The 20842-nt window shown below is 43.9% G+C and overlaps 3 protein-coding genes across 3 annotated transcripts in view; 2 read left to right on the plus strand and 1 right to left on the minus strand.

The window, feature by feature from the left end:
- Positions 1–919: 919 nt before the first annotated feature.
- LOC109468802 lies at positions 920–15885 on the plus strand. Its single transcript, XM_019767141.1, has 9 exons — positions 920–1358; positions 12070–12227; positions 12683–13187; positions 13409–13548; positions 13891–13984; positions 14326–14417; positions 14610–14782; positions 15184–15301; positions 15693–15885. Exons 1-9 carry the CDS (start codon positions 1247–1249, stop codon positions 15831–15833), a joined length of 1533 nt encoding a protein of 510 aa, XP_019622700.1. The 5' UTR covers positions 920–1246; the 3' UTR covers positions 15834–15885.
- Positions 15886–17288: 1403 nt separating this feature from the next.
- The window catches only part of LOC109468369, a 5688-nt gene continuing 2134 nt past the window's right edge, over positions 17289–20842 (minus strand). Inside the window, exons 5-9 of the mRNA XM_019766619.1 lie at positions 20606–20622; positions 19962–20166; positions 19416–19618; positions 18899–19155; positions 17289–17812 (exon numbers count right to left, since the gene is read on the minus strand). Of these exons, the coding sequence (XP_019622178.1) occupies positions 17304–17812; positions 18899–19155; positions 19416–19618; positions 19962–20166; positions 20606–20622 (1191 nt within the window). The 3' untranslated portion in view covers positions 17289–17303. The remainder of the gene's footprint in view (positions 17813–18898; positions 19156–19415; positions 19619–19961; positions 20167–20605; positions 20623–20842) is intronic.
- Positions 20152–20842, plus strand: part of LOC109469011 (NAD(P)H-hydrate epimerase-like) — a 55174-nt gene continuing 54483 nt past the window's right edge. The window contains exon 1 of the mRNA XM_019767400.1: positions 20152–20174. The gene's annotated coding sequence lies outside the window, so the exon portion shown is untranslated. The remainder of the gene's footprint in view (positions 20175–20842) is intronic.

The following is a 20842-nucleotide window of genomic DNA, read 5'->3' on the forward strand; positions in this document are numbered from 1 at the left end:
CAAAGGGTCAGTGTCACTGCGGTCTCCCTGTCCTTGGTAAAACTCTGCCTTCCCCACAACCTTGTGAAACCTGAACCTAAGCTAGCTGATACCACACAAGATTTATCTGAAGTCGAGTTTACTGGTTCCGTGGACCATATAGCCTGGATGCCAGATCCATAGCACGCTAGGCCCAGAGGAGGCCTAACTGAGGGGGGCTGTGGTATGATTTCCTTGGGGGCATGTTGGCCCTAGAGCCGCGGAACTGGCCTGTACATGTGTAGGCCCTGGAAACAGTCTGGCCTAACGGAGGGGGACTATGGTATAATTTCCTTGGGGGCATGTTGGCACTAGAGCCGAGGAACTGGCCTGTGTAGGCCCTGGAAACAGTCTGGCCTAACTGAGGAGGGCTGTGGTATAATTTCCTTGGGGGCATGTTGGCACTAGTGCCGAGGAACAGGCCTGTGTAGGCCCTGGAAACAGTCTGGAACCCAGGCTAACTGAGGGGGGCTGTACTATACTTTCCTTGAGGGTATGTGGGCCCTAGAGTCGAGGAACTGGCCTGTGTAGACACTGGAAACAGTCAGGCACCCAGGCTAACTGAGAAGGGCTGTGGTATAGTATAATTTCCTTGGGGACATGTTGGCACTAGAGTCTATGAGCTGGCCTGTGTAGGCCCTAGAACCAGTCTGGCACCCAGGCTATACGGAACTTGGTCAGACTATCACTCTCACTTGTAAACAGCCACGCTTACGACTGATACGTCGCTCAGATTCTCATTCGTCCTTTTTGTGATTCTCTCATTCGTTTGTTCTCATTCTGCCCCAGTCAACTCAGGAATCCAGGACGACAGTGACAAGATAGGACAGTAGTGAGTTGTGTCTTCCGTCATCACCGTTCCATCCCACCATCCCGCGAACTACTGGGCCTGTCACTGGCAGTTAGAGATTTATCGAGGAGAGGACGTCCGTACTCTGACGTGTATGTAGAGATCTTAGGTTCATCTTCACAGAGCGTCTACCCCACAGCGAGCGGTTCTCTCAGACCCTGAAGCCGGCTCTAAGTCGGGCTTACGTCCGGCTAATTTCTATCACGTGTGCGACGCATGTGAAGAAGAAGAGGGGGAAAATCTAGGCCGGTTGCCAACCCCGGACTCCGCTTGATCAAGACGTCGAGATCGCGCCAAGTGTGCCGTGTGTGTCCCGGACGCTTCCTGGCAAAATTTTTTTGCGACCGCGGTTTGGGCTGGTGCCGACTTGGCAAAGATATGGCGAGGTTTTGCAGTAAGTGGCTGATTTGGATGATCCTGGAGACTTGCAGGGCTCAGCATTATTATCCGTACAGCAGTCCTTCCTACAACTACGAGTCAGACAGCCGGTGTAAGTACGCATTCCTTCCACTGTAACGATTACAGAACGCTACAGTAACGTTCAACCGACCGCACAACACCCTAACTCCACCCGGTATAGTATTTCTTTTGAAAGGCCGCGCACTTTTCGTCGGGAGACTACTAGTATGTTTTGTTTCTCGGTATAGAAAAGGCTTTGCTTTCGACGTTCATTTGCACGAAAGATAACTTATTTCGAGCCCTTAAAGTTGGATTTCAACTGTATTTTGATGTCAAATGAACAAGCAGTGTCTTGTGAAACAAAGATCACCGAGTTAAGATGCGGTGCCAAAATAAGTAAATCCTTCGAGTAGATCTCTTCTGACAGTTTTACTAAGACTTGCCAGAATGGCTAGAAACCCCGACCACCCACTGTATAAAAGCCTGGTCGCGTCTACTGAAAGAAATATATGACCGTCTCCGACAACTTCCAAGTGCCATTAACTCTCTCATTAGCTATTAGCTCAGAGCAGATGTAAGGTTCAGTGCAAGATTTCCAGGCCTTTTAAATTAAGTTTTATACCTTGTTTTACCGACCAAATTTTCTTTCTCGATAGGGTTAAGAGTAAAAAATTGAAAAAACTACACTACTAAATCATAAAAAGACGTAAATGCCTACTTTCCAAGTAGAGATTTAGACCTAAGCTTATTTTGTACGAGTTTTAGATTTTTTTTATCGGGCCTTCTTTTTATGTACTGGAGGCAAATGGGTACCGCCTGGCCAATTTGATACTTAACTGTCTTGTAGCCACCAAAAATACCTGCTTGGATATTACTTAATGCTACTCTCCAAGCAGAGGTTGGTGGGGAAAACTGTGACCTTTCTAATATGCCCCGTTTGTTTCTGTTGCTACCACAGAAAAAAAATGTTTTTTTACGCAAACCCAAAAAGATGCAGTGCATAAATAGAAATCCCGATCAACGAACCAAAAAACAGAACAAAACCCAAAACAAGCTGCTAGGGGGACAAAACCCACACCACTCATTCCTGACAGGAAAAGCTATCTGTCACCAAAAATCCAAGAACTTAGCATGTTCAGATCAAAAGATGTTCTGTTGCAGTACCAAGGTCAGCCACAAGGAGGCCCATATTTGACCTTGACCTTTGTCTCCCTACTACCTACCAATATACAAAATATCATATCATCACAAGTTAGGCTGACTACAAATTTGCGGAAACACAAACACACGCCAAAGACAATACCCCATTTTTCTCAACCCAAACCTCTGCTTGGAGAGTACTTGAGTATTGCCCGCACGTACTCGCGTGCCCCCCGCCACACACACCCGGCCCGGCCCGCCCTCTGCACGCCCTACGGTAAGTATTGAAGTTTAGCCAAGGTTTGTGAAATACCGCGCTGCAGAGTGAAGTATGTGTATATCAGTTCAATCGACGGTTCAGTGTCCACACTGATAGTTCTCTTGCGAAGAAGAGAGCTCACCGTCACCTCAGTACGGTCGGGCATTTATTGCAATTGGCTCATCAACTCAGTAACACCGATACTCTCTACACAATGTAGCTCTCATAGCATGTACATACGTATACAGGAGCCTAATACAACAACAACAAGTCATGTGCTGCGAGCTGGCGACCTATTTTACCCTGGTTGCCAATTGTTTAGCCAAAGTCGGGCTGGTCGGTTAAACCAAGGCTCTGTCCAGCGGATGTTTAACGCATCCTGACTTGTAAGTAACTTCTAACCGGCGAAGTTCAAAAGCTCATCTGCGTGAACAAGGTTGAAAACATCCTGGCTAAGCAAATGATGCGTTACAGGTACACCTGAATAACTACTGACCTTCGTAAGTAACGTGGTTCAAAATACGACAATAACACAATTCTGGAGTATATCAGAGGTTACAACTACACAACATACTGAGTACAGCAATGGCCACAAAGTGACTGTGAACGCTAGCAAGGCAGGTATCTTGCAGAGAAGAGACAACATGAAGGTTATGTAACAACTGATTACGTACGCTATGTCACAGGTACCATTGAGGATAACGTACAGTGCTATGACGAAAGGTACGAGTCTAGATAAGTCAGTAAGAACTAAGGTAACACGATGTCGTATGAGATGAGAAAACGTAACTAACGTTCTAGAATCCAGGTGTTCTCGGATTAGTCATGGGAGGGTTGGGCGGGAAATGTGACCGTACAGAGAAAGGTTGAGCCACGAATGACCCTTACGAGGGTTAGGGAGGAAGGGTCAGAGGGTAAAGGGGCGGAATAATTAGTATCAGGGTAGGGGTCACGTGATTGTCTGTTCAGCCGACGGGAAACGAGATTGTATCCGTAGCTAGTATCTCATCCAGGCTGGGTTAAAACAAGTATGTGGTTTTCATGCTATACCACCCTACCAATCCTGGATTAAAGGACAAATACAGTAATATCAGTTTTTTGAAATTAACATTAAAATGTCTTTCAAGTTTTAACCCAAATCCTATTTGCAAACGGTGATTCATTGGATGGAAATGAAAAGAAACTGGAAGTCACTGGAAGACAGAAGAAAAATGTCCAGACTGTGCATGATGTACAAAATGACCAATAAACTGGTGGACGTCCCAACTACTAAGTACCTAATACCAGCCCAGAAGAGAACAAGAAATAGCCATGCCTTCAAGTACCAGAATTATCAACCAAGGATTGAGGTGTTCAATTCAAGAATTCATTCTTTCCTAGAACTATTGCAGAGTGGAACTCGCTGTCACTACATAGCTTTAAACAATGTCTAGAGTTAGATGTTCAAGGGTTAGGTGTAACAAGTCGATCGGAGTAATGTAGCCAGCTGCCGCCGCGCCTCGTGCCTGCGAAGCTGGTGTGTTACGCCGAAGGGCGGTTATACCGGCTATACAGATACAGATACCTTTCAGTTACGTTTGAGACCAAACTGTAAGGTTTAAAGAGGAAAGATCCCTGCTTTTTTCGGTAAGTGTGGTGGGATCTTTAACGTGCTTGAGGTGTGGCTCTCCTTAAACACTGTACCTCCAGGTATACGTCCCTAACCGAATTTAGCCTAGGTACTAATTTCCACCTGAGTCATGTGAGGAAATAGGTGTTAAATTTGGGGTGCCAAAGAAGTCATACGAATTTTACGGAATTCATACGAATTTTACGGAATTCATACGAATTTTACGGAATTCATACGAATTTTACGGAATTCATACGAATTTTACGGAATTCATACGAATTTTACGGAATTCATACGAATTTTACGGAATTTACACGAATTTTACGGAATTCACACGAATTTTACGGAATTCACACGAATTTTACGGAATTCACACGAATTTTACGGAATTCATACGAATTTTACGGAATTCATACGAATTTTACGGAATTCATACGAATTTTACGGAATTCATACGAATTTTACGGAATTCATACGATCCATTACTAGGAAACATACGTGATAGATCGTATGCATTCCGTAAAATTCGTATGTTTCCTAGTAATGGATCGTATGAATTCCGTAAAATGATGAATTCTTTGGCACCCCTGGAAATGCCTTTCTGAAGAACACAAAGAATGAAGCCTGCTAGGGATTCGAACCCAAAACCTTCGGAATCTGAGTCAACCCTTACCACAAGACCGCCTTGCTGCTACTGAACCGAAAAAAGCGCCACAAATACGTGTAATGTGTTGATCCTCTGCCAATGTTTTGACTACAGCATTTGTTAAAAGATTACACGGTACATCATAGCCAGGGGTTTGGTACAAGCTGTAAATCTTGGCGATAATCAGAAACACATATAGGTGTCAGTTAGTTTTGGTTTTACATTATCCTGATTTATATACAGTGTAGCTTATCGTATATTAGGAGAATCCAGGCAAAACAGCTTGTCTGGGATCGATGATAAAGTTCTTTGTTGTCAAACAAAAATGTTTTACTTGCCAACGGTAGCCCTTCTGTTACGCTTTTTTTCTTCACATCCTGATTCATATAATACAGCGCAGCTAATCGTATATTAGGGACAATCCAGGCAAAGCAGCTTCTCTGGGATCGATGATAAAGTTCTTTGTTGCCCAACAAAGATAATCTATTTGCCAAGGGTAGCCCTTCTGTTACGTTTTTTTTTCAAATCCTGATTCATATAATACAGTGTAGCTTATCGTATATTAGAAAAATCCAGGCAAAACGACTTGTCTGGGATCTATCATAAAGTTCTTTGTTGCTCAACAAAAATAATCTATTTGCCAAGGGTAGTCCTTCAGCTACATTATGATTATTCAGGTCTGATTCTACTTCTCGCCGCAAGGTGTCGCTGCAGTAAGAATAACGCGGTTCCGAACGTGACTTAGCTTGTATCCCCCTCATCACGGTTCTTGACTGGAGTAGATTTTATAATGTATAATGTTTATACTTTTAAATGTATATGGCCTCAAATGTATATAGTCTCAAAGGAACCCAAAACGATTTCAATGCGGATTTTCGCAGTACATTTTCTGGTAATTCAATTACTTTATTAAGTTACATCAAAGCTATTCCATGGCATACTTATATCTGGTATGCTATACACTCGATGTGTGGCTCTCCGTGAACACGGGACGTCCAGGTTTAAGACACAAGTCTGCATGCGTTCATGCAGTACAACATTTGACCCTAGTTAGAGGGGAAATTCCACAAACCGCTCGGAACAAATTCTGAGGTAAAAAATTTGGCGAAAACCTGGAAATCTCGTTTCCCTGTCTGTCACAATCTCTTAGGTCATGTCAACCGGAATATCATGTCGCTAACTGCTGTAAATTTTACCTCTAAACGGTGTCATACTGTGAACCCTTTGCCACAACCCCATGATCGTTCTACGTACGTCAAATTATTAAACAGACCTAGGTTGAAAGTTGAGCCTTATCCTTTTTTTTCAGCTTTGATTTTGATATGTATATGTAATCACACGTGGAAAAAACATGTACGTTTATACATTGTATATCGTGTTTTTAAAAGGACGCTATACGTCTAACGTGAACTCTAAAAGAGTGTTGGTGTGAACGTTCTGGTCATTCATGCAACATAGACAAGTGCTGTGCATTTTAGTTCATCTCCAAGTAGATATATTTGTGGCATGAACGGGTGAAAAACTTTTTTTTGCCCATGGTCATATCCATCGGTCGGTAAATATGGAGATTATATTTTAGTCACACATTCATATATATGGTCAGTCAGGAGTCTAAATCCCTCCTGCTATGAAATTGCAACATGATGTAACCCAACACCAGTTACCATGGTGACAGACGTCAACAATTCAGGTCATTGGCCAGGTCACAGCCAGGTGTTTGGAGAAGAAGAGGAAGAGGAAACTGAGCAAAAACAATGTGTTTTCCTTCGGTAAACATAAAAAGAAAGTCTATAATTGGGAGATTATATTTTAGTCTGCTTTATATCAGTTTGCACGTTTAGTATTACTGTTTTGGCTGACGGTCAAAGCATCCGATCAACCTAGCATTAAGGTCCAGAGTATGGCTATCGTCAACCACACAGCACCGATGCCTGACTTAAACGTTCCGTTTAAAAGACTGCAGCGCGACAAATAGGACATCAGGACGCCGACAAGGATTCGAACCCTGAACCCTCTGATCCCATACAGGACTCCCCGCCACACCAACAGCACGCTACAATATTCCATACACATGTGTTTGTCTTTCCACCCTGCAATCTTTTCGTCACCTATTACAACTTTCGCCTCGCCCCTTTGACCCCCACCCCAAACCTTTTGGATATCGTTAACCCCAATATACTTCAAACGACAAGCAGAATCACTAGTCCGAAATCTGTGTCGTACCGAATCAAACATTTAATGATAAGTACAAAGTGAGGGAGCTAAGGCTTTGAGAATACCATTACAGAACGCCTAGATTTACACCTACATTAACCGTTATGAACAAGCATATTGTAACTTACTGTATCTCTTAACGTGTGATATACGGTTAGTTATGTTAGGGGAAATAAGCCTGAACAAAATGAGACGACTACACAGACTTTCTGACACCTGCTTTGAGTTAGAAACTGTGGTAGTGTTTCACTCGGTATATTGGCTCGAGATATGGAAAAACAAGAAGGCTTCAAAGTAATTATAACTCACACATGTCGCTATGTATTAGTACAAACTGGTTATCATGGTGTTTTTATGTCTTTGCCGTTAGAAATCAGCACATTTTACACAGTTTGAGTGATGTGTTTTATAATTGGTTTATCGTTGTTTTTGTTGGTGCTTGGTAATGGCCGTTTCAAAGGCCTTAGAGTGAATTGGAAAGTTGCGGAATGGGGGGAGGGTAAAATATTGGTGTGTGTTCCTGAGTCACTCGCTCTCTCGCTCGCTCGCTCACTCACTCACTCACTCACTCACTCACTCACTCACTCACTCACTCACTCACTCACTCACTCACTCACTCACTCTCACTCACTCACTCGATCACTCACTCACTCACTCACTCACTCACTCGATCACTCACTCACTCATTCACTCACTTATTCACTCACTCACTCATTCACTCACTCACTCGATCATTCACTCACTCACTCACTCACTCACTCATTCACTCACTCACTCACTCACTCACTCACTCACTCGATCATTCACTCACGCCCCTTCACTCGCTTGACGTTGACTATGCTAGCATCTACAATTTAGCTTGACATCTATTCTTCCTGTGGTAGCTTACTTTCCCACTCGAAACTTTACAAAAATTGCTGTCTTTCAAAGTTCTGCAAAGTTTACAGTTCTGAATAATATGTTTCTGGACGTACGAGTTTTTTCCCTCCCAAAACCTAAACACCTCATCTCTTCAGTGGCTTAATCTTTCCCATAACCTTTTTCCGTGTGGTTGTAAGATTTATAGATCCAGGAATACAGTGACATTTCCACTTTAATTCAAACCGGCTCTTAGTTCACCCAAACCTTCCAACCCTCCAAGAGAACACGCCGTATTTTACCTCAGTGTTCTCCGACAAACGCCAGGTATATCAAAATCTAATTTGCAAAACTGCGGGAACAGATTACGATGTTAACATTGGCAGACGTTCGCTCTTGGCAAGAGAAGAGAAGAAAATTTAAAGAGTGTCCCTTGTGGCTCATCGCGGTCTCGCTCATCGGTGCAATTTCTTTACTTATCTATCAGAACCAACTGGGCATTGCGAAGACAACTGATAGCGTGCCAGCAACTTAGTACAGATCCATAGGCCAGGGTTGACTCAGAATCCGAAGGTTCTGGGTTCGAATCCATGCATGGCAGGCCCCATTGCTGTGTCCTTGGGAAAAGCTACACCTATTTCCTCACCTCACTCAGGCGGAAATGAGTACCTAGCTTCGGTTAGGGACGTCCTCTAGGATAGGACTTAAGTTGTGACACAGTATAATACTATTCAAGGCTAAAACTTGAATATACTGAACGCAAAATTTTCGGCCAGGAAAACGTACAATATATTTCTATCCAAAGTGAAACCTGACAAGAATAAAGCTTTAGGATAGGAAGATTACAGAGCCAGTAAGATCGAATTAAGTGCCAAAGCAAGGCAAGGCAGTGCGAGATTTATGACCATGAATCCTTGCGATAACCTCCCGACATGCTTTGTCGCGAAGAACCCGGATGACCCCTGCTGATCATGAGTGGAGTCACAGTGCCAATGGCTCTATCACATGCCACGGCCTTTTATATCACCATTTAGGCGACCTGTAGTACCTTTGGATTGCCCTAACCTTGCCATTTTCTTGCACAGCAAACCAACTCAGCAGTTTAAAAGTAGCCTGGGTGCCAGACTGTTGCCAGGGGCAGTATACAGGCTAGCTCTTCGGCTCCAGGGCTAGCCTGGGTGCCAGACTGTTGCCAGGGGCAGTATACAGGCTAGCTCCTTTGCTCCTAAAACTTTACCAAAGACACCCCCTCAGATAGTAGCCTCTACCAGGCTTTGGGAGGCGGCTGGAAAGAGTAGAAATCGGTCAAATAGAGAGAAAACATGCCAGGGGAGTCGGTCTGCTGGAGAGAACAGTTTGCCGCACTCCCCTGGCATGCTATCTCTCTATTTGGCCGATTTTACTATTTCCAGCCACCTCCCGAAGCCTTGTAGAGGCTAATCAGATATATAAGTTAGACCCCCAGGTGCTAACTGTGGGATCGGGGCTTGTGGCTTCCCCCAGCCCAAGGGAGTATTGTGTTGAACCGGGGTCTGGCATCCAGGCAATTTTAAAAGCCATAGACAGCTATCAGCTTTCTACAAGTGAATACTGGATATGCCCCTTGTGTTGCCGTGTCTATGTTGTAAACGCAGGTGGTCTGAGAAAAAGCTTTTAAGCTTATATTTGATCGCGACAATTAAAGGAACGGTGGGTAAAAATGGCACTCAGCCACCATTTATGTTAGTGTCTGGCTCGTATTAGCTTTGACAGACTGAAAGGATGTGATCATGATATGCCCATTTCTTTCCACTACTGATGTCAAATTGATATTACACAGCAGCCCAGTGTTGGTGCTCTTTTTTCAGACATAGTTTTAGACATACTTGTAATTCTAGACAGCTACCTTTCATCATGTAGACTTTAGTCATTTTATACTCTGTTTCAATGTTCTTTTATGTTTTGTGATTTGCAATTAGCCTCTGGACACAAATTTGCAATAAACTTTTCATTTAAAAGATGCCACAGGCACGTCTTGAGTTACTCTCCAAGTAGAGGTTTAGGCTTATTTTTTAACGTGTTTTAGGCATTTTTATTGGGCTCTCTTTTTTGTAATGGTGCCTGTAGGAAAGATACCAGCACGTATAGGGTCCGTTTTGCTTAGGATCAGAAACTCAGCGGTCAGTGCTCTATTCAAACAAATATAACTGCTACAGGTTAAAACTGGTCGACTTCGATTTATTTGTTGCCAACCCCTGGCAATATATTTGTAATTGCGAGGTAGAGTAGGACTTTAGAAATAAAAGAGTGTCGAAGAGAGTGCCTTGTGTTGGCCAAAAAGAAACGTTTGTGGTAATGTTTTCGTCCCAAGACCGTGACCTCTATTTCAAGGTCACATCAGACGATAAATCACATCCTGTCATGTCGTCTGACCTGCTGACCTCACACCCCCGCCATTTTGTTTGAACTTGAAAAATCGTCATGGAGCAAGGTCATAGAGTGGAAATGAGGTCATATAGCACATGGAAAGTGCTGTATGAGGTTGCGAATTTTTCATATTTGAAGCTACTTAGTAAAGCATATTTACAGATGTTTCAACTGTAGACTTCAAGGAGACTATGGCTTCTTGAATTGGCAAAATGTCCAAAATAAGGACATGTCCTTCTTTCAAGGTCAAAATGGAAGAAAACGGGGTCAAGGGGTTAGGAATAGGCTGCTGGTAACAATTTTGTTTCTTGTAAAATACCGCTGGGCCGAGTGGTAAAACGCATGGTTACCCATTGGGTGCTGACCCTGGCCTCTTTCTGTTTGACATAAAACGGCCATGACGATTTGATAGTTCTGAATTAGTCAAAGCTGTGTCCAGCAAGGAACAGTATAAGATCATTGGTTTAGTCATATTGCCCAATCATCCATGAACAGCGCCATTTTTAGAAGAAATAAAGGAATGAATGAATGAATGAATGAAGCTAGGGAGGAAGGAAGGAAGGAAGAAAGGAAGCAAGGAAAGAAGGAAGGATGGAGGGAAGGAAGGAAAGAAGGAAGAAAGGAGGGAAGAAAGGAGGGAAGGAAAAGGAAGGAAGGAAGGCAGAAAGGAAGGAAGGAAGGAAGGAAGGAGTTTTGAAGGATTGACTTGAAATGACAACAGCAAAATTCTTATCTTGAAAGTTCATCTGTGTTGGTAGAAGTCATTCCTTGACAAAGACTGGAGTTGTACAGTCGAAAATTTGGGTGAGTCCAATTTCTTGTGTTGGAAATTACAGTCTAATCTTGCTGCATAACAGCAAAATTCGCCTGTTCTGGAATACTTTCCAGAACGTCATGCAAATACCGATCTTTACAAGTCAAGAGACCCACCCAGTGGGTTGACTAGCGAGAAATTTGAAATGACTCCCTATAAAACTACAAAAAAACGATGTGAACGCCGTGAAACGAAGCACGGGTCTCTGACTTTGACCCAAACTTGACCCTTTGACACGTGCACTCGCCCTCACGTTGACCTGAACCTGACCTGTCGTGACCTTTCACAGTCCGCCATCTTATTTGTGCTCACGGCATGTCGTTCCGGATTATACAAGTTCAATGCACCACTTGTCACGTATGCACCACTTGTTACGTACGGTCTAATAGACACATGTGCTAAACGGTGGGTACAAATGAAATAACATGCGTGTAGTAGACATTGGACATTGGACACAGGGTAATAATCTTAACCGAAGGAAAACATATTGTTTTTGCTCAGTTTCTTCTTCTTCCTCTTCTTCTTCTTCTCCTCCTCCAAGCAGGGACCTCTGACCTGGCCCATGGCCTCATTTGTTGACGTCTGTCACCATGGTAACTGGTGTTGGGGGACATGTTGCAATTTCATAGTAGGAGGGATTTAGACTCCTGTCACCATATATGTGAATGTGTTTGAGTAAGAATTAACAGTACAGAGCAGACCATATCAGAAGGTAAACATTATGCATTTGCCTTGCAAAATTTATGCTCCTTTTGTAATTTCTATTACCTTCGGCCAGGCAGCTAAATATGGGTGGGTACCAGGTTACTTTTGGCATCTCAATCACGACCCCTGGCGGTGGTTTTGTTTCCTGCAGATTGCGTGGATGAGAGCAGGTTCTGCCCGTCCTGGGCGGAGAGAGGGCACTGCAACATCAACCCCGGGTACATGCTGAAGAAGTGCCGCGTCAGCTGCAGGCAGTGCAGCAGTCCTCAACAACAACAACAACAACAGAGACAACATCAACAACAACAGGTTAGACATCGTTCCTTTTTAATGTTTACCTTCGGAGAACGAAAACATAACGTTTTTTCTCTCTTTCCTCTTCCTCATATTGTTCTACAAACAAGTAAAGTCAATGACCTGGACCAGACGTCATTCGACTTTTCTAAAAGTTAGAAGATCAGCTACAAAATGTTTATGTTTTACTCTCTTCTTCTCCAAACAAATCGGGCCAATGTCAATGACCTCTACCAGACGTCTGTCACCATGGTAACTGATGCTGTAGCAGACACCCTGTGGTGTTGGGTGTAATATGTAGTAGGGCAGAGTTGGAGGGGCCGGTCTCCATATATTGTATATGAATATGTTTGAGTTAAAACTATCAATTTCAAATGTTTTTCATAATTAGCTAAATTGTGTACAATGTACCCGTTGTATAACGTTACTACAGTGAAATCATTATTCATCGTTTTTCTTTTTTTTTTCAGCAAACGAAAGGGCCTTCCTACCCTTACCGACGGTACACGTCATACTCACAAGACAACCGCCTGCCCCCGCTTTCCAACCCGATGCCAAGTTATGCAAATCAGGCCGTGTCATACACCTCCTACCCCAGTCAGCACAACCAACCAGGCTACCCGTACCCGGTGCCTAGCTACAGCCAATCAGGACCCGGGTATCCCAGCCAATCAGGTTCGAGCTATCCCAGCCAATCAAGTTCGAGCTATCCCAGCCAATCAGGACAGGGCTCGCCGCCCTCGCATAGAGGGCCAGACTATGAGACCAATCGAGTGTCTAGTTTGATAGGGAGGACAGGGGTGACCAAGTTGCCGGTTGTGAGTTCAGGCAGCCGCCGCCCGAGTGTGGAAGGATCGGAAAGTCGGGACAGGCTGGCGCGGTTGAGACATCCCCGTCCTCTGTCGCTGACGGCGTCACAGAAGAGTCGAGGTCAGGGTTCAAGGGTGAACACATACAACAGGACATGGGTTGAGCGTAAGTGAATTAATTTTCATGAATTATATAAAATCAGAAATTTTCTTTCTGTTCTAAAATAAAGACAGTGTGATTATATTTTTGCTACACGACTTTTAAGACTAAATTAAGTATGTTTTCCCTTTATACTATTTTGTCATTGTTTAGTGTTTTTTGTTGTTGTTGAAAGAAGATGTTCACTCATGTTACGGAAAACTCCCAGAAACTATTTTGTCCCTCAGAGGTCATAGGTCACCAATTCGACAGCGAGGAGGCTTTCGTAGAGATGACCAAGTTTCTGCGCCTGCGCGAGAACGTCACCATGCTGTGGAAGTTCTTGGATAGAATGTCTAGCGAGGAGGCGAGACGGGAATATATACAGGTACGTGGGAAACAGCAGGAAGAAGGAAAACATATCGGTCTGCTCTGTTCTCCTTCCTCTTCTCCAAACAAATAAGGTCAATGACCTGAACCAGACGTCTGTCACCATGGTAACTGGTGCTGTTGTACTCTTGCCATGTGGTCTTGGGTTACATTTGTAGCAGGATAGAGCTGGAGTGGCTGGTCCCTTTCTTTTTTCATGAATGTGTTTGAGTAAGAAAAATCAGAGCAGTACTTTTTTTAGGCTAGACCATGTGAAGGTAAACATTATGCAGTTGCTTTGAAAATGTTACGTTTCTAGTTACTGACCTGCTTTTATGTAATCTCTCCCTCATTCCCAAAGACCCGTGAATGTAACTGTGTGGATCCTGATGACCTGTCGTGTCCTGAAGAAGACCAGGTCATTCCAAAGGGCGAGTGTTGTCCGATATGTGCAGGTTTGTCCGGAGATCTATTTGTCTAGCATCCAGTCTATATCATTACCATGCGTCCTACTTGCTACGGCTAACAGTATGGTCACATTTTTAGTAACTATCAGTTTGCTATCAGATCGTATTTTACTATCATGAAAGCTCCTCTGTGTTGGTAGATACATGTTTAAGGTTAAAACTTTTGTTCAAACAGAAGAGATTGTCCTCACCTAGAGCTTTCGACTAGTCACTCTGGCCTTCTTCAGTAGACTGACCCAGTGAGACTAGTCACGTTGCTTCGTGTGTTGCCTTTCCGTAGCGATTTTCGTTTGCGTTCCTTCCAAACCAAAATTTTATTTTTCCCTCAGAAAGCGGCTACGCGTACGCACACTGCCACATGCGGCCCAATTTTTTGGAGGATCAAGTCGGCATCAACGGACACATAGACATCAGACAAAAGGTAAATCCAAGGGCGACCTCTAGCGATAGCAATTAGCGTTACACCATCATTGGGCCCTCATTGAAGAAGCATTGTACATGTAAAAACTAATGTCTGAGGCGTCTAATATACATACTCGTACAGAAAAGAAAAGATAAGACACATATTTTGTTTGAAAAAAATCCATTTTTATTTTTTCAAATATGGCGTCAGTTGACGGGTGGCAACATCGAGGTGCTGGTTGACCTTGTTGGGTTCGACGCGCGTGACCCCGTGCACGGGTTCCACATCCATACGGACGGTGACCTCAGCATGGGCTGTGACACCGCCGGGCCGATCTATAACCCCTTTAACAACTCACATGGCGGACTGAACTCCACGGAAAGGTCAGGGCATGACTTTTGATCTTTGAACTTTTGATCTATTAGCATTTTGGTAAAAGTTGTTGATCCTTGTTGTTGATCCTTTTGCACATGATACTATATTCAAATCACTACCGTGAAAGTTCATCTGTTTTTGCATGTTTAAAAAGCTTTGTTCCAATACAAAGAATTGTTCTCACCTAGAGTTTTCGACCAGTCACTCTGGTCTTCCTCAGTAGACTGACTCAGCGAGACTTGTCACGTGGCTTCTCTGAACATATTCAATAGGCTACACATTATGTTCGAATAAGATGTTTTTTTAAGTCCTCAGCGTTTTTTAGACATCAAATTATTAATTTATCAAACTCAATTCCTCATTTATTTATTTATTGATTGATTGATTGGCACGTGTTCTCACCATGCAGGAAAGTGGGTGACCTAGGGAACCTTGACTGTGACGAGCTGGGCCGTGTGATGATGTTACTTGATGTGGAGAACGCCTCCCTGCTGGGACCCTACTCTATACTGGGCAGATCCATGGTGGTGAGTATCAACATCAGCTTTCCTTCCGACACTGGAATGAATGGTGACTTACCCCAAATTTTCGGCTGACTCGTTCAACCTTGTTCAGGGAATGGACCCGTCTACTCTTGGAACGTGACGTCAGAGACACGTGACCGTAGTAGCGGGTCATACGTGCCAGATAACTTGTGTCGCCCCCCGTCTCTGTTCAGAAAATTTAGGGTAAGTGCCAACTGACTCCAGTGTTGGAAGGAAAGCTTAGTCTTTGTTTCATAAAATAAAGGCTGCCTTTCCCAAAGCAAGGGCACAAGATCGATGACAAGGTAGGATTCGAACCCGGGACCTCTTGGTTCTAAGCCGAACACTCTAACGCTACGACACACGACCCTCTCTCCCCCTTTCATGTTCCTAGATCCATGCGAACGAGGATGACTTCGGCCGTGGCGGGCACGAGATGAGCCCGGTAGACGGTAACTCCGGAGTGCGGCTGGCGTGTTGCGTCATAGGTCGGACCAGTGACGCCGAAATGAGATGGTCCGGCGTGGAGAGGTAGACTCGGTCCACGGTGGCGACGAAATGTACTCTTAGATGCATCCAATGAAATTTCAGGGTGGAAAAGTAACAACAAAAAGATATTTTGGATGAGTATATTATAATATTCTTCGATCAGTGACTGTTTTATAAAGGTAACAACTCGTACCTCCAAATTTTCGATGTCGACTGTATACATCTTGAACACGGAGTGACCTAGTCTCGCGAGAACACGAGGCTTGGTCGAGATGAGGACATCGGTCTGATATTGATGCTCACATCGCATTTTCGTCATCATTTCATGAAGCATTTGAAATAGCCTTTACATATGGGGTACCATTGATAAATATCTAGAAATTGCATAGTTTCAGGTGGGTCAAATGAAGGAACTGTACTTTTTTTATGTTGACGACTTGGTCATGATTTGCGTGCACATGTATAATTTATATCACTTTAGACGTAGGTTTTGAGATGGAAAACAGTTAAGATGTTAAAATGAATGAAAAGGGGATATGGAATTAGTTTAAGTTGACTTTTTGTCATCTAGAAAATAAAGAGATGATAAAACAGAAGCGAAACGCTCTATTGTTCTGTTGCAGATGAATTTTGAGTGACCAGCTTTACCAAACGATATTTCTGCGTTCTGCGTTCTGCATTCTAGTTCTAACTTCTCTCGCAGTGCGGCGCTATTGTTACCCTGAACTCTACTTGCCTATATCAGCTCAAATCTGTCCGGCATCGCCAGCTGCTCTATAGCGTTGGTATCACGACAACTCCCCTGGTTCAAATCAGTGATGCCATATCTCTTCGCCAAATGTCAGTGTTCCTAAGGGCTGTCCCAACTGGCATCGGTTCAGAGGCTATGGCATGTACCTCCATGACCCTTGTAGGTGTTGCTCCATCCAAAACTTGGATGCCAAGTCCCCCACTGGGCAGGCCGTATGTTATCGGCACACATGGAAACAATCTTTCAGCATCAGGAGTTGAACAAGCTTAAGGGTTTTCTAACTACAAGAACGTGTATCATCGCAAACTGTATTTTTTATCGCCAAAAAAACAATCAAGCAACTGGATATGATTTTGGAAACAGTCAGACGTTTCAGGTAGCATCCACTACCTTTCGTCAGTGCCTTATTACCTGGATGTCTAACCTTCATTGATGTATTTTCTATCCTTAATTTCCGTCGCTTTAGATGAAATCTGTATCATTCGTACAACGTGTAGTGACTAGATAATGCCATACAGCAAAACATAGATAGCAAAGCAGATACAAATGTAATGATATTGCATAATTTGTTTAATTGTATGTTCTGTTTAAGTTAAGGGTACATTGTCACACTGTTTACATCAGAAGCAATCTATGAATTAATTTTAAAACTGATTACAGGTGTCGTTGCAATTTTCTGTGATGCAGAAATTTGATTCTTAAGTTATCGATACAGCATGTTACAGTTGCGACAAGCCGGATGAATATATGGCAACTCCTGGCCAGTTACTCCGAGGGGCAGCCCCACATAGCTTCGGGTGGGTCATACTCATCCACATCCCTGAAGAAGACCAGAGGGTTACTATTGGGTGAAGGAGGAAAAGCCACATAGCGAACTGGCCCGGTTGCATTGTCGATTGCCAGAGGCATATCTCCCAGTCCCTCCACCGGGTCGGTATGGCGGAGGTATACAATGTGACTTTTGGTGGTGGGGATAAGAACGCCTCGACCAATCAGGCCGTACTTCACGCGCAGCTTCTCTTCTGATTGGTCGAAAGTTACGGTGAAGTTTCCCACCGCGCGGGAGAAGTAGTTCCCTTCGAATTCTCGCATGTCCCGGATGAAGGTATGGGAAAGAGGGGCGCCCATCGAGGCGTCTGCTATGTCGAGGGGCGTGCTGGCGTCACGGTCACGGCCACGGTCATGGTCAACAGAGCTGGCGTTCCTACTGCGAGGGAGAATCCACGGCGCTGGGTACGTGCAGACGTTCTCCATTTGCAACCAGTGCTCCTCACCTGAAAACAAACGCTGGCTTTAGCGATCTTCACATTAAGCTTGCCGAAACGCATACTAGATAAGTCGTAAACCTCTAAATCGTGCCCAAGTACAAGTCGGCCAAGCTACAGTCCTTGGCAGTTTGATAAAAAAGACGCAAGATGGCGTCGTCCCAATGTGAGAGATCAACGACCTGCTTATTAATTGCAGCTAGAAAAAACTGGCCAAATAGAACATATTTATTGTCATAGGAGACCCTTGGAGACGGGGGACGCCATAAACTTCCTGCAATGTTCGATCAAATACTTACTACCAAGTCACATTTGTGAGTAGATGGTTGCTTACCTAGAAGAATATCGGCAGCCAAATAATGGACGATTTCATTAATGAGCCCTGGGGTTGCCCCTCCAGCTGATGGCCCGTTGATTGAGGTAAATATGCCCACCTGGACATCGGGGAACAGGGTAATCTGGCTGCTGAACCCCTTGGCGAGACCCTTGTGGTCTAACCTTCTGTAACCTAGAAAGAAACACCAAATAGATCATTTAATTTCTTCTAGTAAGAACAATTCCATTGGAAGAAGGAGGCAGTGAGCTTCAACTGGGTCAAAAGGTATGTACTTTGAGAATATGTGTGCGAAAATGTAGAATTATAGCGTTTATACTCTTCGAATGTTTTTGACTGATAGTTATGTTTACCTTCGCCGAAGAAAAACATATTGTTTTTGTTATGTTTCTTCTTCCTCCTCTTCTTCTCCAAACAAGTAAGGTCAATGACCTGAACCAGACGTCTGTCACCATGGTAACTAGTGCTGGGTTACATCATGTTGCAATTTTATAGCAAGAGGATTTAGGCTCCTGTCACCGTATACATGAATGTGTTTGAGTAAGAATTAACTGAGCTGACCATATGCGAAGGTAAACATTATGCATTTGATTTTCAAATTTTACCTTTCTACTCTTAGATGCTTAATTACTGAGTGTAACTTTACTCTGTACCTTGTGATAAAAATGGATTTCTCTGTGTTGATTTGTTCCTCGGTGTTCGTTTTTATTATAGGCCTCAAAAATACACTGAGAATCAGCCAGAGGCAAACTACAGATTACCATTATAATTGCCTACTCTCCATCCCATGCCATAGGCTGTAGTTGTTGACGAGGTCGGCCATCTTGGTTTCCCCTTGTTGTTTGCACCCCGTTCGCTGATGGGTGTGAGGGGCTTGTGGGTCAGGTGCATCAGCTTCCGTGGTACAAGTTCACTTCCGTTTAAGAGCTTTCCGAGATTGAGTTGGAAGTTCATGTATTTAGCCATGTCCACAGCATTGGAGAGGATTCCAACGGCAGGGAGGTCGAGGTCAAGGGGTCTATCACAAACAAACAAACAAACAAATAAAAACAAAACAAATGCAGCAGAGCAATCACTTCGAAACGCAATCTCGCGAGGGTTACGGTTACAGGCACGTCACATTTGCACGAGACTTCACTGATACGTGACGTAAGCAATTGATCAAAAGTGCCAGGGAGTTTATATCGTCCTCCGTCTCTGTTAAGTGATGGCTGGAGTGCCCTGATATGTATGGCCTCCTTAATGCCTTAATAAGAAGATACTAGTATTGTTTCCCACCCGAATTCCTCCAGCCCGTGCTCCAGTGACCTTGTCCTTGGGATGTCCCTGAGCGGCAAGGGGTGTCCCGACCAGGACCGCAGAGGGCTGCTGGTCCGCAGGAAGGGCGGGACGCGGGGCCTTCTGGGTACAGTCCAGGCAGGTCCTTTGTAAGTCCGGTAGGACATGGCGACCCTCTCCAGACGGACGTCTCCTCTCAATACCTTTATAAGAACTAGGAAAATTAATGTTGTTTCTGGTTTTAGTCATGAAAAAAACTAAATTACTCAAACACATTCATATGTATGGTACCTAGCCCCTCCAACTCTGTCCTAGGCCTGCAACTTGCTACATAATGTAATCCAACACCACAGGATCTCTCCTACATCACCAGTTACCACGATGCCGCGCTAAAATAGCATGGGATTTCTTTAACAGCAGGTTTTGCCCCTTGTATGTGATTGATATATTTGCCCAACATTTGAACTATAGACGTCTGCGTTCTGCCGAAGGGCTATACACAATACAAGTTTCGGGCAGACGCAGTATGTTTTGCCTTTAACGTACCTCGCTCCAGTACGCCGTCCTGTCCATGCCCAGCGGCCCTAGGATCCGGTCTCTCACCAGCTTCTCGTAGCTCTGCCCGCCGATCTTCTCGGCGACGGCCCCGGCCAGCACGTACATCAGGTTGTTGTAGGTGTAGGTGGACCTAAAGGAGCCGGGATACGTCTCCTCAAAATACCGGACGTGTCTGAAAGGGAAAAAGTAACAACTAGAAAGGTAACATTTGCAAAGCACATGTATTATGTTTGCCTTCACATGGTCTAGCCCAATAAACTTCTGCACTGTTTATTCTTTATTCTACTTTTCATCATGTAAATACTATTGAATAATAATATAATCTGTTTCAATACTGTTGTATGTTTATGATTTGCAATTAGCCTCCGGGCACGAATTTGCAATAAACTTCCTATTCTTACTCAAAGTCATATACATTCATATTTATGGAGGCCAGGCTCTCCAACTCTGTTCTGCTAAACAATGCAACCCAACACCACAGGGTGTCTGCTACAGAAACAGTTACCATGGTGACAGACGTCTGGTCCAGGTCAATGACTTTATAATTATTTGGAGAAGAAGAGGAAGAAACTGAGCAAAACAATATATTTTCCTTCTGCGAGGGTTAACACAATAACAAGGGATCTGTCGACCTAGTGTTGACGTCACACTTCAGAGAAGCCACATGACAAGTGTCACTGGGTCAGTCTATTGAAGAAGACTGGTCGAAAGCTTTTAACATAAAGTTTTGCCGTCCTTGAAATTGCATCGATTGCCTCAAAAATGAATGATGGCGTCATGTCGTGACGTACCCTGTTAAAATGAAGGATGACGTAATGACGTGACGTATCGTGTTAAACTGAATGATGACGTCATGTCTCTCTTTCTTT

Source organism: Branchiostoma belcheri, unplaced genomic scaffold, assembly GCF_001625305.1.
Source record: "Branchiostoma belcheri isolate BF01 breed outbred unplaced genomic scaffold, Haploidv18h27 scaffold2, whole genome shotgun sequence".
NCBI lineage: Eukaryota > Metazoa > Chordata > Leptocardii > Amphioxiformes > Branchiostomatidae > Branchiostoma > Branchiostoma belcheri.